Below are 18,260 nucleotides of genomic sequence, written 5' to 3'. Positions count from 1 at the left end.
ACCTGGATTCTGCAGCCTCCCTGCAATGTGTAGGCTCCACTAGCTTGGGTAGTAGTGGTCCGATCTTACACATTGTGCCAGATACCTTGCATGGTGTTGCGACTTCAGTGATAATACACATCTAGCATCTTTTAACATAGTGCTTCCTTTATTGCTAGACTTATGGCCTTACAGCACAGTTAGGATTTATGTACTGTCACTCGTAAGAAATGTGGACAGACTTGGCTCTGTTGTGCACGCTGTATATATTCACAATGAATAATAAACTTGAAGAGTTATTCTGAATTGTCAGCCAGTAGTACTCAATGTAATTTGCCAGCCCCACCCCACTCACCTTTCAGCTGAGCGTTTTCTCCAACTTTTTTCCCCATTAGGGCATCTTGTATACTCTTGTATTTATGATAACTGATTTATTTTTTAACATTCCAAACTTATATTTTTAAAAATGCATCTTCTTTTAGTTGGTTTATGGCTTTTGCTTAAAACACTTGGCTTATAAAATAGGTCTGAATATGTGGCATTGATTAATGATGAACTTGTGTATCTTTGTTTCTTTCTCAGAGTGTATGGGATATTTCCAACCCTTTCAAGATTATCCTATTAAAGGGTAATAAACTAAATACAGAAGAAAATGCCAAAGTAAGTAACTATGCCTAGTATCAGAAGATATTTTGTTCACCATTTTAATGATTCATAATTTTAATGATTTTCAATGTTTAGCGAACTCAAAATCATAGATTTCAATTTGAACAGGTATAAGCTTTTTTAGTTATTCACAGTTATATTGGTCGCATTGGTTAAAGACTTGCTTTATTGCTAAAGTTTTGCTTTTTTGTCTGAAGTTGGGTATGTGTATTAGAACATTATCAATAATTATGGACAGTGTGATGTGAATGTTCATATGGTACTGGATCTTATTAAGATGGTATCTGTAAAGTACTGATATTGGTGTGAAATAAGTTTATTTTAACTGAACTGCTGTAAACATCTGACAAACAGATGTAGATTAAGTACTAAACATTTTTCAATGGAACATAAAGTATTTTTGTAGTCCAGAATACACTCTGTGTCTGTCTAAGATTGGACTGCATGCCTCTATACAATCTGTCTTTTATTTTCTAAACATGCTGAACACACACAAAAAAAGCTGTAGTATCGCTTCCTGTAAAAATGTACATGACTGGGCTTCTGACTGTTTCACAGGCCACAGGTTGTTAACACATGGGAATTTGTTACACAATTACTTTAAGACCTTGCAGGACACTTGCTTGTGAGGTAGCACATTAATTTCCTTTATTTTGTTTGGCGATCAATGAGCTATATAGCTTGTCATGTAGATTAGGAAGAAATTTAATTAGCCATTGAGGTTTGCTGTTCTGATGCTTTATTCGGGATACTCAGTGCGTTTTTTTGCTTTCAAAACTGTTGTTACAACCTCCTTGTATATTAGCAGTACTACATTTTACTGTCTAGCTAAATGAGCCGTAGTTACAATTTTACTACCCGAGACATCATGACTGTGGAAATGGATGCCTGCAAAACCAGCTGTTTCCCTTTTCTTTGTCTAAACCATTATTTAGCTAGGTGTAATATCTTCTTAAGCCTACATTCCGTAGACTCTTAAAGTTTTCAAAAGAAAAGGGAAGGGAAAAAAGAAGGTGAATTCCAGAAGCTTTCAAGTTTGTGGGTTTTTCTTCTCCCATATTTACAAAAAGTGAAGTTTGGTTAATTGCGGTATGCTTCTAGAAGAAAAAGAAAATATGTTGATTGTAAGCTGGAGGAGAAACAGGAAAACCTGACAGTTCTTTGGTATTGGTGCCAGTGGACACTATCTAAATATTATTTAATATTTTGAATGCTTTTTAATCTTGAAAACTTGAAAGTCCTGTAGTTACCAAGAATGCGTGTAGTAACCTTCCAAGCTTGTGCATGTTTCCCTGCATTGTCTGTCTGCGCTATTATGGAATTGTCACTATTGAGAACGTATTTGTTTCCTAGTCCTGACTCTAAGGCTGTTTAATTCACTGCCATTGTTCTTTTAGTTTCATTGTGCTTTGGGTCAAGCCAATATTCATCCATTTTTGCTGAAACCACCAACAGGGTTCATAAATGCAGTGTTTGTAGTAGGAAACAAAACATTTGTCAGATGGATAGCACTCCACTGATGTGAGCTCAATTGAGTATTTTCACCTAGAGCACAAGTGACTTCATTCAGCTGTCTAACACCCAACCATATACATGACATTTGAAATTGCTTTTCCTTTTGTCTTGCTCTTTGGCTGCACCGTTGGTACATACCATTTCATTAGTAAAAGTGGAGTGTCAGAGTGAAAAGAATAACAATAGGATCCAATCTCTGACATGAACAGGATGGGAAAACATAGAGTTAGAACTAGCCAAAAGGCAAGCAAACCAGCGATGTGTTCCAACAATACGATGCTTTTTTTACTGTCAAATTTTACTTGATCACTTACACTTTTTGTATTAATGAAGTATGAGAAAAGTCAGGGAAGTGTGGTGGCGTATAAAGTTATATTATGAGATGAGAGCAAGTCAAAGAACAGTAATCAAAATTATGCAAGTGTGAATAAACCCCTGATTTAAAAAGAGGAATCAACAGACAGAGTTTAGAAATCGGTTCTACCTGAAGATATGAATTTGTATCCAGAAAACTAGTCTTACCTTTTTCATTCTGCTTAGTTCTTTGTTTCCTACAATTTCATTTCCTTCTGTGTTAAGTACGTTGTCAGAAGCAATTGTGTATTCTATTTATTACTACAAATGAGTTGTTGTTATTATTAGTCATATGTGATAGTGTAAGTAATTCAGTACTGAAAAAATTGGTAGCCAACATTATTTAAACAAATATGTTTCGCTTTGGCCAGGAACATGAATAGCAAAGTAAAAAGAATTTGTTCTCAAGAATTGTTTTGTTCATTTTAAAACCTAAAAATTAGTATTTCTTTTCAGAAAGAAACATTGATGTAATGCATATATGTATGTTCTGTATAATATTCTGTGCAGAATTCTGTAAGTTCTGTGGCAAGCTTAAAACTTCTCATTTCTTTATTGCAGGTTCACGTTAGGGCTGGTCTTTTCCATGGTACAGAGCTCCTTTGTAAAACAATTGTAAGCACAGAAATATCTGGAAGAAGTGACCACATTTGGAATGAAGTACTAGAGTTTGAAATAAACGTCTGTGATCTGCCGAGAATGGCAAGGCTCTGCTTTGCAGTTTATGCTGTGATGGATAAGATGAAAACTAAAAAGTCAACTAAGGCAATGAATCCTTCCAAATACCAAACCATTAGGAAAGCAGGAAAAGTGGTAATTATTTAATTTTTTTTTTTCTTGAGCGTACCTCTGAAGTATATTGAAACGAGTATTTGGAAACCTTCAATTGACCTCACTTTAGTGTTCGAGAATGCAAAATGAAAAAAAAAATAGCAAAAAGAGTTATGTATCAAGAATTGCATGTCTTTGTTCGAAAAAAACTTCATACTTCTCAGACACTGAAAAAGGCATGAAAATTTGGGTTGTAAGCCAGTTGGCAAACGGCTATTTAAAAAACTGTGTTTTAAAAGCTTGGGTTTGTTCTGAACCATAGATGAGTTGTAATTGTGAAAAGATGAAAAAATTGGCATCTTGGCACACATTCAGGGAACTATGTATTTTTACCCTGGCAGAGTGACACCCTTAAAATGAAGTTTTACTCTCCTCAGTAGTACTGGAGTACATACTGAAAACTATGGATGTGTTTAGCTGCTTTTCTGAAAGGTATCACCATCTAAAAAAACCCACCCCTCTCAATTGTACTTAACATTGTAGTGCTTGCTGCATAGTAATGTTCACTGGCATCTTAATTTTCATGTAAAAATTCTTTCCTTTAACAGCATTATCCTGTAGCCTGGGTAAATACCATGGTATTCGATTATAAAGGACAGTTGAAGAATGGAGAACTGGTGCTGCACAGCTGGTCATCATTTCCTGGTAAACTTCAACTTTTAAGATTTAGACTTTTAAATAGTTATAAGACTGAAGAGGAGAATATATACTGTATGCATGTCCAGTTCTTCTGTCATAATCTCTTTACTGCTTGTACTTTTTATGTGGATGAATATATATCGTCTTAATCTCTTTTCTGAAAGTATTGAGTGTCGGGAAAGAGGAAGGGCAAGAGTCTGCTTGGAAATAGTACTCTAAAAGTTTCATCTCTTATGGAAAGAAGATGACATAAAAGTAGATGACACGTTTATATCTGGTGTACCCATTTTTAAGATGCAGTTTAGGTTTCATTTGATTTCCCGTACTATGCATCCTAAACTAAATAGGTAAGCTATAATGTTTTGCCAATGCAAATATTGTCACATACAAATAAATTAATTTTTTTTTTCAAGTCTTTCTTCCCTGGCATTCAGATTTATTAGTAGCAGTGTCTGAAATCTCCATTTCACTCTTCATTCCATCGTGAGAAACACTGTATCGGCTTGCCTGTAGTGCTTAAAGAAATCTGGCTCAAAACTAATTTTTTTTTCCCGTACTATTTGATACAGAGGCAGTGTGTGTACTGGTTTACAGGAGCTGCAGATCTTACTGGGATTTGGTTCATTATAGGGATATCTTGGCTTCCCTTGACTGTTACATTTGTTTTGGAAAGAGAAACAGTTTCTCACTGAGTGATAATCCAACACTTGTGAATGTAGGTAGCATGGTAGTTTATGCTGGAAATGCAGTGTGGTGCAGCAAAACATGTTATCTGTCCGTTGTATACAGTAAGCAGTTTCTTATTGTCTTTGCCTTTCAGATTTTTTAATTTTAATGCATGCCTAGCCTATGGTATTAATTTCTCTGTCTGATGTTTCAGATGAACTTGAAGAAATGTTGAATCCAATGGGAACTGTCCAGACTAACCCTTACACTGAAAATGCAACGGCTTTGCACATTCGATTTCAAGAATATTCAAAGCAGCCTATTAATTACCCTCCCTTTGATAAGGTAAGGCATGACATAAAGAGCAGTCATGAAAGCTTATGTGTAAATAGCTATTTCTTCTTTCCTTTCAACACTGGTTTTCCTGCTGAATTCCCCATTTCCTGCCTTTTAGTTAACACGCTGCAGTTTTTTAAACGTGCATTGCATGAGAGTGCCAGTGCCCTGACTTGAGGGTCTTCAGATAGTGTTTTGAAAATGTATGCTTTTAAAATACTCTATACATAGTCTCTTGAGGGTCAGAAGCATGATCATTTTCCCACATCAGTGGACTTAAAAAAGCTAAATTTATCTTCCATTCTGGAAACCTTAAAGCTGTGCTTGCCTGTGATCTAGAAAGATCTGTTAAGCCTTTGTACAAATGTATCTTACCTATCTTTGGGACACTTCTTTCCTCTATGAGGTAAAATCCTTTTAAGGATAAACAGACTTGTAATAATATACGAAAAGGGATTTCTGAAGGTCTGCTCTTGAACTAAATCCACTTTAAGTTGTCCTGCACTTTTCTACAGATACGGATAAGCATATCTGTCTAGAAAGGAAGTATATATTTGGAATGCACATGGTAATGTCTGTAGTGTGAACGCTAGACAGCAAGTTGTTCACAAACCAGCAAATAAAGCTAAGACCAGGAAGCAAGTAGGAAAGTAAGTGTTAAAACAGACAGCTAATGATGCATCAGAAAACCAAAGTTTTAACTTGTAGATACATTAGTCTGAATTTTGTTTTGGGGAAAGGTAATGGCCACTTAGAGAATTTACACACACACACACCCTACTTTTTTTCTTTGAGGGTTTTGCACCTTTGTGGGGCGTGAACAAAAAGACAGAAACCACCAAGCTTTCAGTTTGATCAAAGAGGGATTTTGGATTTAAGGTTCATCAAAATGAAATCAAATAACAAGACACGTTTTTCAGTTTTGAATTTTTGGTGTTCTGGGCCTCGTCAGCATAGTGCTTGTTCTTCTATTAAAAGAGGGTTGGAAATGCCTTAAGAGCTAAAACAGTGCTGACTAATTGCTGCCTTAACTATGGTTGAACCAGCTGACTCTTCATACGGGACATTAGTTAGGTTTTTTTACTGGTTTATTTGTAATGCTTGTAAGTTTTTTACTCATTACACTATATGTGTTTAATTTCTAAAGAAAAACACTGCTTTTATGTGCATATTACAAACATGAAAGTATGCTTCTTAAGTAATTGTCTATTTGTTCTAGCTCTATTGTTCCTTTTATTTGTACCTGTAATACCAAGTTTGCAGTATGTTAAAAGCTGGGGTGAATACAGACAAAAGATTTTACCGGGTAGTCACTTGATATATTGACATTAAGGTAGTGTCTGATGGTCTTTACCATCCCTTGTAACTTTAGTTTGGCTGCTAGCTTTTTCTATTTTGTGGCTTTGCCCCCTTCTTGAACTGTACCTGAGAACATCCTGTGTATCAGATAGAGGAAAATCCCAGAGCATCTTTATAAAGTGATTGCAGAGCTGACGGTGAAAGCACTGAAAGCATTCAACTTTGAGGAAATGCCACAAAATGTGCTTTTTTTTCAGCAGTTCTTAGTTTTTCCCAGTAACTTTTGCTACTTGTTATTCCCTAGAGTTAAGAAACTGTTTTGCAGTATCACTGGGAAAATTGGAACTCTAAACTCTCTGATAATTTGTTTCATATATGTGAAACTGGCATTTCTCTCCCAGAAGAGTCAGATACCTGATCTCTGAAAGATTCTCTTGTTGAAGGTCTTGTTGAATCAGGAGTAACATGGTAGCTGCTTGAATTCTATCAGCTGAGAATCTTGTTTCTCAACATTGTCCAGCTGAGATGTGCTTAGTGTACGGCTGCTTCTAATTTTCCCAGTGTTTTAGCTTGTTTCTGCCAAGAAAATGGACAATTGGATGCCAAATCTTTTATTTTAAGAAACATAATGTGCAAAAAGATTAATCTTTTCAATCATAGCATCAATCTACTGGCAGAGAACAGCTGTTTGGGGCTGAGTGGGCAAAAGTGCTTTCACAGTCAATAAGAAAACTGTTGTCTAATGCAGGAGCTGTATATTGGGCTGGTTAATGATCAGTGCTGGTTAATGATCAGTGCTGCTGACACTGAACGGCTTGTGGTTCAGTTGAACAAAGCTGGACACTGACAGTTTATTTGCAAACCAGTAACTCTAAAAAGCACAAGGAGGCAAGCATCAAACATAGAATTGGGACATACTTGTTTTGTTCATGCATGTTTTTCATGCACAGTATGAAACAAACTTTGTAGCCAGGCAGCAGATGTGATACATCATATTAATAAGTATTTCATACAGACAAAGAAATAAAACAAGTTAGCATACCTTTTTAAGGATTTTAGCTGCTGGGTATTTATGGTCTGATTATTGTAGTCTTTTGTTGTTTCTCATATTGCCTTAGTAAAGACAATACAAGCCTTGCTGGATCTGTGTCTGAAGGTGGTGGTATATTCCTGAGTGATGAGGGAGGTGGACCTCTAAGGGAAAGGATGTGGTGAAGTTCCTTTGATGACTTTCTTATTTGATATTTCATTTTATGAATTGTTTCTCAAAGCATCATCATCTCACAGCTATGGGTATACCTACTTGACAAGTTCAGCTGGTCTAATTAGCTTAGGCGCTCACCATTCTAACACATCTCTGTTGGTTGAAATTGTGTGCAGAATAAAGAACTGTATTTACACCTGTACTTAACTACCTATCATGATTTATTACATGAGCTTCGAAAAAGCAGCAGAATGTTCAAAAGGGAAAAAAAAAAAAGGGGCAAGCGTAACTTGGAGCTAAGGAAATGTTGCCTTGCTGTTAACAAAAGTAGCAGTCCTTGTTGCTGAGGGTTACGATGTATTAATTGCTGGCAGCTTGTTCGTGGAATATTCATGTTACCGTTAGAAGTTCTTGTTGGAAGCTGATTGTTCATGGTGTTACACAAGGGAAGATCCTAGATTTAGAGAAGTGACTGGAAATGGAAACGCTAATTGAGTTCATATCAGCGATCTAAGGGGATGGTGTAAGGAGTAAGTTTATGGAAATAGAGAGCTGGAAGTATGGATCTGTGCGTAACAGGTATGACTTTTGGAAGCAGTGCCATGAGAAACAGCAGAAGGAGAGATGAGAAAGCAAAGGATGATTTATTATTGAGGAATTGGTTTGCTGTACTGAAAAATCTGGAGGAAACAAAAACAGAAACAGAAAACTGTGCTATAGGGAAGACCATTTAGCCCTAGCCCAGGAGTGGTGAAAAGGAAGAAAACTGAGGTAATCATGAGTGCTCCTGTTCTTGATATCCACAGTCCTGCAGATTAGAAAAGGGACACAGTGTAGAAAGTCCATGTTCTTATACCACTGTATATACAGTACTGTATATATATAAATAGTGCTGTAATTACCTAGAAGATAGCAAAATTTCCTTATCTGGTTCATTTATATAGTATTTGTTTTTTTCAAAGCTGTCAGCTTTGTTTTTAAATCTTATGTATTTAAAAACATCTTTTTGCAGATACTTGAAAAGGCAGCTGAGATTGCAAGGAACAGTGACAATGCTGCAATGGCGGTAAGCATCTGCTAAACACCATATAAACAAAAAAAACCCCAGAGAATATTTATTAAATCTTCTACATCAATCTTTAAATAAATAAATCACTGCTCCGATAATGACAGTTCTATTGACTCTGTTTTTTAATCGGTGACCCACCTTACAAATCAGGTATATATCCTCCTTTTCCAGTATATTTTGGACTTAATGGCTTTTTATGTTAAAAAGCACAGTTGCAGATGTGGAAGCCGGGTAAGATTTATATTTGATCTGGAAAACATTCCTAGGGTCCATAAAATATTGCTGGAAAATTGCACGGTTTTATTAACTGTGATCATTTGCTTGTCAGATATTTCCAAATAAGCGCTCTCAAAAATGGTCATTGATCTGTAAGATGTTGTTTCTTATTTAAGAAATGATTATATGCACTTATTGAGGAGAGGGATAGTTCTAAATAGATAGGACAAGTTTTGAAAAAATCACCAAAATCTGAAGGTGTTTTCTTTGTATTATGTACAAAAATACAGAAGATTGCAATTTAAGATGGTGAAAGCCCATTGGGATCAACAGTAATAACTGCATTTGAGAATAATTGAAATTGCTAATTGAAAAATGTGTGAGTTATAAAACCAAGTGCCTAAAGTGCTCAGGAAAAGTAGAAACTCGCTGCTACTTTGGGTGCAAATAATCGGAAATGTTAAATAGCAGCATGCCAACTTGACACTATTGTGAATTTGAAAGCTTAACACTTTCAAATACAAGAATCACCTTATTGTCCAGACTGTTCACTTATTTTGGTACAGAAACAGAGCATGTGCATAGTTGTTATAACTAATTATTCCCTGCAACTACTGCCTCCTTACCCAAAAGCAGCAGTTTCTTTTGCCTCCCTTTAATTTATGGAATGCTATTGTTGCCGGTATCGTTGCTTTAATTTCTGCCCTTGCAGTTTGCATAGGGGTGTGGCTGGGAACGGAAGGCTTATTCATGCAAACTGATTTACAGAATCAGTGCTAGTGTTAATGTTTCAGAGGTATACAATGGAGCAAAGTGTCTGGAAAAGACAAGTCTGGATTAATAGACAAAAAAAATAGGTGTTTGTATATTTGGCAAACGTACTTCCCTTTGGTTATTGTTGGAAAAGTACTTTTTGTCTTTTAATAATTAAAAAAAGTATTTGTATGTGTAACTATTAAATCTGATCACCTGAAAAACAAAAAGAGAAAGTATATGCATCATAAATGAAAGTTCTCCATGGTAGTTGGAAAATAGAATGTTGCCATCTAGTGTCATTAACTCTGAAGTTTAGTTACTTTTTCAGAAAATTCTATACACTCAGTTTTGAATCTGTTAGTTGCAGTTCTTACAGCGTAAGAAATCTGAAAGAAAGGCATGGTAGTCATTCCCCCTGTGTTTCATGAGTTTTAGATGGTATTCTTCCTGGTGTAGAATTTCTAGTATTTGAGCTAAAATGCAAGAGCCTTACTACTGAATATATCAAAACAGTATACGTTTCTTATTTTCTAGGGTCGAGGTGGTAAGAAGTTTCATGCTGTGCTAAAAGAAATAATGGAAAGAGATCCTTTGTCTCAACTCTGTGAAAATGAAATGGATCTTATTTGGACTTTGCGCTATGACTGCCGTGAAAATTTCCCACAATCATTGCCAAAACTGCTGCTGTCTTTAAAATGGAACAAACTTGAAGATGTTGCTCAGGTAAGGGAAAACGCAGTGATGGTGGGGAAAAACACTGGAGCTGAACCACGAGTAAACAGGGTTTCTTTCCCAAGTATAGACATTCTGCTGTGATACAAGATTACATTTTCATTAAAATTGTATCATTTGTTTGCTGTATTGTTATGCAAGGTTATTTCATTATACAGTAAAGTAGTTGGTGTAGCTCCCTTTTTCTGTACTTACCCAAATAGAATCCAACTGTTGTGATGCTTTTTGGCAATAGGTGCAACTTTGATATAGGAAAACTTATATGAGTTTATAGTGAGACCGTTCGTGCTCCGTAGGCTCACTTACAGGTAACAAAATGACAGAATACCTTCTGTGGCCTGGACATATAAGCAAGAACTTACTGTCTTAAAAAACCTGCAAAACAAAAACAGAACCCAAAATACCTATCAGAGTTCTCTGAATGATGAGAAAATCACAACAATTACTTATGCAGGTTAATTTTAAAATGTTGTGCTCAACTTCTAAATGCAAGGAATTTCACAGTCATTTGCGTTGGAAGGGTGTTCCTGAGATCTAGTCGAATGCCTGTGTTCAAGCACAGTCAGCTAGAGCAGGACTGTCCCGCTGAGTTTTGAGTATCTCCATTGATGGAGACTCCACAATCTCTCTGGACAACAGGTTCCAGTGTTTGACCACCCTCACAGTAAGAACTTCTTCTATAAGGTTATTTTTTAAAAAAATAATAAAAGTTTTAAGTTTGTAAATCAAGATCTGAAATAAAGCTTCTTATAAAAAATGTTAAACTGTTCAAATACTGTAAAAAAACCCCCACATCTCAGGCTGGGTATTTAAACCTCGTTGAGTCAAACCATTTTCAAAGAGCTATGATACCCACTAGTGCTACAAGATACTTTATTCTCATCATGTTGACTGAGCAATTAGTATCTTTTTAAAGTAACTGTAAGTAGTTAAGGACTTGAAGACTGGTGCTGTGATACAAGATTACATTTTCATTAAAATTGTATCATTTGTTTGCTGTATTGTTATGCAAGGTTATTTCATTATACAGTAAAGTAGTTGGTGTAGCTCCCTTTTTCTGTACTTACCCAAATAGAATCCAACTGTTGTGATGCTTTTTGGCAATAGGTGCAACTTTGATATAGGAAAACTTATATGAGTTTATAGTGAGACCGTTCGTGCTCCGTAGGCTCACTTACAGGTAACAAAATGACAGATTAGTATTGAAACTTTTTAGTCTGATTGTGTACGGAGCAGATGGGCAAAACTATGAAGTCCAGCCGGTGTTAACGAGCACACAGTACTCTGAGGGCTGAACCCAGACATTACTGTGTTCATCTGCTTATCCTGACAGAATTGCATATTTAAATGACACTCAACTTCTTGCAGACTGTTACACTGAGATAAGATTTATGTCTTTCCATGACACTCATTTTTTAAATTGAGAGCTATTTTTTTTCATTTCATTTTTAAAAAGCTTTGAGCTAAAAAGCATTTGCTGTGAAGGATTATGATGGATAGTATAAATTTCTATTCTGGCTTAGTATTCTGACCTTTGCATGTTACAGGCTAGGTGTTCTTGGAAGAAAAGGAAACCACTCCATGAAAACTCAACTTCCATCTAGTCATCGTGTGATTTGTGTGTGTGTGTGTGTGATTATCCAGCTAGTCAGAATCTTGGTTTGTCTCCAGCACAGGTTATTTTCTATTATATCCTTCCTACCAGCTAGATGTATATGTTCTGTGAACTTGTAAAAATAAATGCTCATCCTAGCTCATTCTCCATGCCATGAATGCTACATAACAAAATGTAGCACCCACACATTCCTTGCTCACTTGTATTTTCACATGCAAGAATCCTTGTTCCTTAGTATTTCCATTGTGTGCTTCTGAATTTAATTTTAAAAAGTTATCTGGAAATCCAAACTGTAGAAATATAAGCAGGTATTTGTTTACTTATTAAAATATGTGAAGGTAAAGGCATTCTGATTGCTTGCTAGGGGCTTTGAAATATGGCCTTTGGTAGCAGAGTTTTGGGAAGGTGTGTGGAGTATGGATATTAGCTGACAGCTCAAAATCCTTTAAATTTGGAAATAGTAAAAAATATGTATAAAGCATAATATTTGGACAGATGGTTGAAAATACAGTCATCTTGCTTGTTACTGTGTACTTTTTGGAAGGAATGTAGTATTTATGTTTGCTTATGTATAGAAAATAACGTGGTTTATATTTTAGTACTGTTTTTGGCAGCAAGAATAGTCTATTTGAAAAACGAGATCTTATTCTTAGCCATGCCAAATATTTCTTCAGTACATACACATGTAAGTATTTCCAATGACTTACCTTTGCAGATAAGGCAAGACAGCATCATGAACTTTATGAATCCCAAAATTAGCAGGGCTCATAATTTACTTCTCATTAAAATTAAATATATATAGTGCTAGCTGTATGGTGCAATATTTGTGCTGGTACAACATGCATGCTGTGTGCCAGACATTTTTTTAAGGCCTATTGTTAGCTGTGTTTTGGTAAGTCTTGACACTTAAGGCAAATGTTTTTAAAAAACCAACCAACCAAACAAAAAAACCCCAAACCAAAAACGCCCCCCAAACAACCACACACCCAGCTATTTATAAGAAAAATGAAGTAAATAACTGTATTCCTGTTTCTATTAATGCAGCTCCAAAGTAGTAAGGTTTTTTTTGGAAATGGGGTATTAGACCATCTTTAATCTATTAGTTCAGTGGTCTGTAAAGTAGTGTACAATGGATTAAAGCAGCTTTCTTGTATTATTTACCATATAGATTTTGTCCAGGCTCTCATTGCAATATATTAGTAGGAATTTGCACTGAAGGGATTCTGAGGTGTTTGCCTTTACTGCTGCCATAACCTCCGCGCTCAGCAGAATAGTGGGGGGGCAGAACTTGTTAGCAGGAATCACAACAAGTATTTATTCTCAAAGCAGAACTTAGCCATTATTTTTTTTTTTTAAAAAATCCACCCACTTTCAAGTGAAGTGATACCATCACTAATGAGAACTAGAGAAAGGACAGCTAATCTAAATACTTGAAGTAACAAAGGGGGGGAAAATAGTGTTCTTTGCTGAATTGCATCATCTCTTATAGTAAACTTGTTTTGTTAATTATAGTTATTTCTTTAATGGAAAAATATTGATACACTGAGACCAAACTTGAGTTTTCTCTGATAAACTTTTAGATGGTTGTTGAGATTGCAGTTTCTTTTCTCACTGCTTCTCAGGAGCTGCAAACCATGTGAGAGAAATACGCAATATTTCACGTGTATGGCATTTTATCATGTTTGATATTGCAGATAAATTTTAAGAACCGGAAATGCCTCTTTGAAATGTAAAATTTTGTCACAAAAGAGAGGTACTTGGAAGTTCTTCTTGGCCACTTGGAGTGACCTTTCTGTTGCCAAAGCAGATGAGGGCATTTCATGATGCACGTTTCTTTGGTCCAAATGCAACAAATATCTCTGAGACCCTCTCCTCCTCACTTTGAGAAGCATGCAGTGCGCCGGGGGTGCGCAGCTGGCTGGACTGTAGGCACCTGGGGAAACTTTCTTGGCTGTGTTCATTGGTCATTTAGATCTTGCTTTCTCTAAGCTCATACCGCTTAACATTTTCTCGTTGTAATAACCTCTGAAATAATTTCAGCAGTTAAAGTGAGGAGGTCTGTATCTTCAAATACAAACTTCACAGTTGATGTGCAGATTCATTGCCTGATATGTGGGGTATGTAAGGCCACTTTGACTCGCCTTTTCAGACTGTATTTCAGGCTCTACGTACATTTTGATCATTCATTAGTAAAAAAGTTTCTATATTTTTGTTGGTTTCTGCACCTGATTTGAAGTAGGTTGTCTAGAAGTTCTGATACATTTGTTTTGAAGTTTCTTACTGTGCCTGACAAGCATCGTGGCCGCTTGCATTTTCAACATCTGTTTTATGGTATTAAGTATCTGCTCAGTATTTCTTTCAGAATTTCATGATTATGTGTTTAAGCATTCATGATACGTAAATGTGGATGGCTGTAGTTCTTCTTGACGTAAGGATGGGTGTCATTGACCCTTACTGGGCTATGGATTGGATAGATTTTTGCCTGTGTATTTTTTGTGGGATTATGACATCTACATTTAAAAACATATTTAATTTTATTTCATATCATTATGAATCTTGTATATGTCATACCAGTATTTGCCCGTGAAAACCGTTTAATTGATTCTCCGGCTTCTGGAATTGCAGCATGGCCACTGGCCTTGCATTGTGATTGATCTGTGCCCGTTTCTTGCTTTCTGAATTTCACAAAACTGCACAGATGAACTAGTTCAGAATATGACCCCCTAGGTGTTTAAGTAGTGTTATGACCATGCCTGTTAAATGCAGGCTGAGACTGTGAACTCAGATGTGTTTGTCATACTTGAGCTGGATGCATTAGTTGAACTATGACATATAGTAGAAATACAGATTTTTCACCGTCGGTGTAAAATGATTACGAAATCAGGAGGACAATAAGGTCTTCCTAATCATTCAAATTTTCTAAGTTGTTATTTAAATACGAAATACCTGTATTATCTAATTTGTGGGAAAGGGTATTTTTATCGTGACTTGTGACTTGTTCCTGTAGAGAGGAAAAATTTTGTGTTGTCAATACACTGCATTTATGCATTCAAGTTGGTTTATTTTGAATAATAGTGTACTGTTTTAGTCGTACAACTATATACATATTATAAAAAATATACTCTCAGTGGGTAGCTTCATTAAAATGCAGTAAAACTAGTTTATATTGTGAGACCTTTAGATGTTGTTCTTCCTTGGTAGTCCTAAATAATACACTAGTGTTTTCTCTAATTTTTTTTCCAGCACATCACTACCTTCAGTATTGGGATTTTTATTTTTTTTTTTATATCTAACCTGAATAATTCTTTTTGCAATTTAAGCTCATTACTATTCACAGTGCGTGTGAGAAAAGGCTCCCTCAGTTGAGCTGGATAAATACTTTTGGTAAAGATCTCTTTCAACAATGTGTTTTAATGGAAAACTTTTATCATTACCAAAGTGTTTATGTATTTATGAGAGCACTTAGAAAACAACGTCTCAATTTTATTGGAACCCTTTCTAAACCATACATTTCTGGGGCTAGCTAATTGTTTCCTGTGCACTGTGTCTGTATGTGAAGAAATAGATTTTTCACACTAAGTGTAAACGAGATCTGGTGCTAAAAAACCAATCTGGATCATTGTAAAGGGTAAGAAACTTAATCGGGAGTGGGCCCATTTTCCAGAATTACTTTTCGCTCTTTCCCCCTCCCCAAGCAGCCTGTAACCTCCTTCTGTTAGTATGAACACTTTCATGAGCAGTTATACCCATCTGTTTTCTTTAGTTACTTTATCTGTAACTTAATAGTTGTCTTTTTGGAACAGCTTCAGGCTCTCCTGCAGATATGGCCCAAGCTGCTGCCTAGGGAAGCGTTGGAATTGTTGGATTTCAATTATCCAGACCAGTACGTCAGAGAATACGCAGTGGGCTGTTTAAAGCAAATGAGGTGAGTATATTATATTAAGTGTGCATGGGTTTTTGAGATGAAAAACTGCGTTCTGTTTGTTTATAGTTATAACAGAGGGAGAATTTAACAATAGTTGTATACTGTAAAAACTGCCGTCCAGCTACCTCATGTTCTATGTCAGGTATCGGCTGTATTACTTAACAGAAATGTAAACTGTAGCATACAATAAACGCCCAGTTTTTCACAGTAGGCTTTGTTATCTGCAGTTCTTCCTTTATAGGCTATAATTTTGCTTTTCACTGTAACCTAGGGCAGGATTTGTATAACATTATCATTTGCAGCATTATTGCATATTTCCTGTCCTTGAATGTGAAATTCTCTGTGGTGAATAGTTTAATGATTAATTTTTTTAAACGGTCAAGGCTAGACTTTTGGGGTAAAAAAAAAAAAAGAATATTTTGACTTCTTTCAAATGCAAACAAGCAATTTAGCTGCTGGGCTATCCTAATATTACTGAATTGCTGCATCTGGAATTATGTTGAGAATTCTCAGTTCTGGCTCTGAAGCAAAATAGTGTTGGGCTGGATGTCAGAAATCAACTTTCAGCCTTTTTTAAGTCTGATGAAGGCAGCTGGTAAAAACTGTAACTTAAAGGTGATCCTGTTAGCTGAAATAAAAAAAATAGGTGAAAATAAATACAACACGGCATAATTGAAAGTTTTTACCTAGTTACTGAAGTTTTCCAGAGTAAGAGAGAAAGAATTAAAAGAGTTCAGTAGTTGCATCTCTGAAGTCTTCAAGTGATGGACAGAAGAATTTCTACTCTTTTCCTTCTATCTTAGACAAAGAATTTGAATTCTGCAGGCCTTTCATAGGAGAAAAGATACTAAAATGTGTATAAAAGATACTAAAAAGTCAGGGAACATTCACATTTGTTCTAGAGTAACATAATTGTCAAGCGTGAGAGGGTTTTGTTGGGAGATGAATACAGGATTTTATAGAAGATTATTCGGAGTTTTTTTATTATGTCAGAATATTACTTGAAGTAGTTAATTAGCATAGAGGCTTTTCAGAGGTACGTTTATGAACTGTGGCTAAATACTTAAATTGGCACTTTGAAGTAGATGTAATTTGGGCACTGTTTGGTTTCTCTGAGATGGTGTGTTTTCCCTTATCTTCTCAAAACCTTCATGTTGTTGGTATGATTTAAAGAAAGAAAACAAACACAAAACCCCAATCAAAACATTTTGGCTAAATGGATCACTTTGTAGCTGTTTCTTAATAAATTAACACCTATTAACTGACAGGTAGTAACTTTTAAAGACAGGTCAATTGAATTGCTTTTGGTGGAACTTCTCCCCCTTTGTAAGCTGAGTGACTTTGATAGGTATATGCAATTAGTGACTTTGATAGGTATATGCAATTAATCACTGTTCTTGTCCATGCCCACCCAGCTGCCTGCCAGGTTACAGGCGTTCTTTATGTGGTTCCAAAGATCCAGCACATCAGTCAGAGGCTGAGCGGTCAGAGGGAGCCAATATCCACTTGGAAATAATTGAAAATAATTAATCTCCCAGATACTTCACTCAGACTGAGATCTTGATCTTGTAAAAGCCTGTGACAGAACAGCAGGTTTTTATTCACAGGTTTGAGGGCCTTAAGTTCTGTTAGAGGTGTAACTTATGAATTGATCAACCTGGCAATTGCACTAAATTGTGTATTATTGTCCTCCTCTGTGTGACTGAAAAATTGGGGGACACTCTTGCTGTTGTAACAAATCTGTCATCGTTGGATTTGTCCTGCATCTGAATTTCTGGAATATCACGATCTAGTTACTCTGTTGCTGACTGCTTTTATGACCTCATTCTAGCGATGAAGAGCTCTCTCAGTATCTTCTTCAACTTGTGCAAGTCCTGAAATACGAACCTTTTCTCGATTGTGCGCTCTCCAGATTTCTTTTAGAGAGAGCACTCGCTAACAGGAGAATAGGACAGATGTTGTTTTGGCATCTAAGGTAGGAGGTTTTTTCCTTATGTCTTTTTGAAACGATTGAGCCTGATTGGACTTTCAAATATGATTTCTTGAGGGTTCTTCTAAATGAGCCATCATTGTAGTCCCCTACAAGTCCTCTCTGTTTCTTCAACTTTGGCATTTATACATCAGAGCAATCAAAAGATATAATCAAAAGATATATTACAATGGGTTTTAATCTACTGTTAGAGCTGAAGTCAGGTTGGAATACTTTCATCAATCTGTTAAGTTAGGTTTGAACATAACCTTAGTGTTTGTTTTGGCTGTGTGTGCAGTAAAAGTACAGTGTTTATACCTCACAGTTGGGAAAAATGTATATTGCTGAGAGTAACACAAAATAAAAGCAATTCTGTGTGTGGTTGCTACTTTTGATGACCAGTTCCATGAATTGCAGAAACCTTGCAGAATGGGCTGTAGGCTGATTCTGTGTCTTCAAAGCACAGTTTATTTTAATATTTCTAAATAA

At 36.0% G+C, this 18,260-nt stretch overlaps 1 protein-coding gene across 13 annotated transcripts in view; it reads left to right on the top strand.

Annotated features, from left to right (window-relative positions):
* The window catches only part of PIK3CB (phosphatidylinositol-4,5-bisphosphate 3-kinase catalytic subunit beta), a 101,268-nt gene that overhangs the window by 65,616 nt on the left and 17,392 nt on the right, over positions 1 to 18,260 (top strand). For all 13 annotated transcript variants that reach the window (XM_055816940.1, XM_027779519.2, XM_027779521.2 and 10 more), the window contains 8 exons: positions 562 to 639; positions 3,076 to 3,327; positions 3,894 to 3,990; positions 4,865 to 4,995; positions 8,502 to 8,555; positions 10,065 to 10,253; positions 15,681 to 15,802; positions 17,634 to 17,777. In XM_055816940.1, the coding sequence (XP_055672915.1) occupies positions 562 to 639; positions 3,076 to 3,327; positions 3,894 to 3,990; positions 4,865 to 4,995; positions 8,502 to 8,555; positions 10,065 to 10,253; positions 15,681 to 15,802; positions 17,634 to 17,777 (1,067 nt within the window). The remainder of the gene's footprint in view (positions 1 to 561; positions 640 to 3,075; positions 3,328 to 3,893; positions 3,991 to 4,864; positions 4,996 to 8,501; positions 8,556 to 10,064; positions 10,254 to 15,680; positions 15,803 to 17,633; positions 17,778 to 18,260) is intronic.

The sequence above is a fragment of the Falco peregrinus genome, chromosome 12, assembly GCF_023634155.1.
Source record: "Falco peregrinus isolate bFalPer1 chromosome 12, bFalPer1.pri, whole genome shotgun sequence".
Taxonomy (NCBI): domain Eukaryota; kingdom Metazoa; phylum Chordata; class Aves; order Falconiformes; family Falconidae; genus Falco; species Falco peregrinus.
The sequence above is the reverse complement of the archived record's forward strand: the minus strand, read 5'-3'. Positions and strand labels throughout refer to the sequence as shown.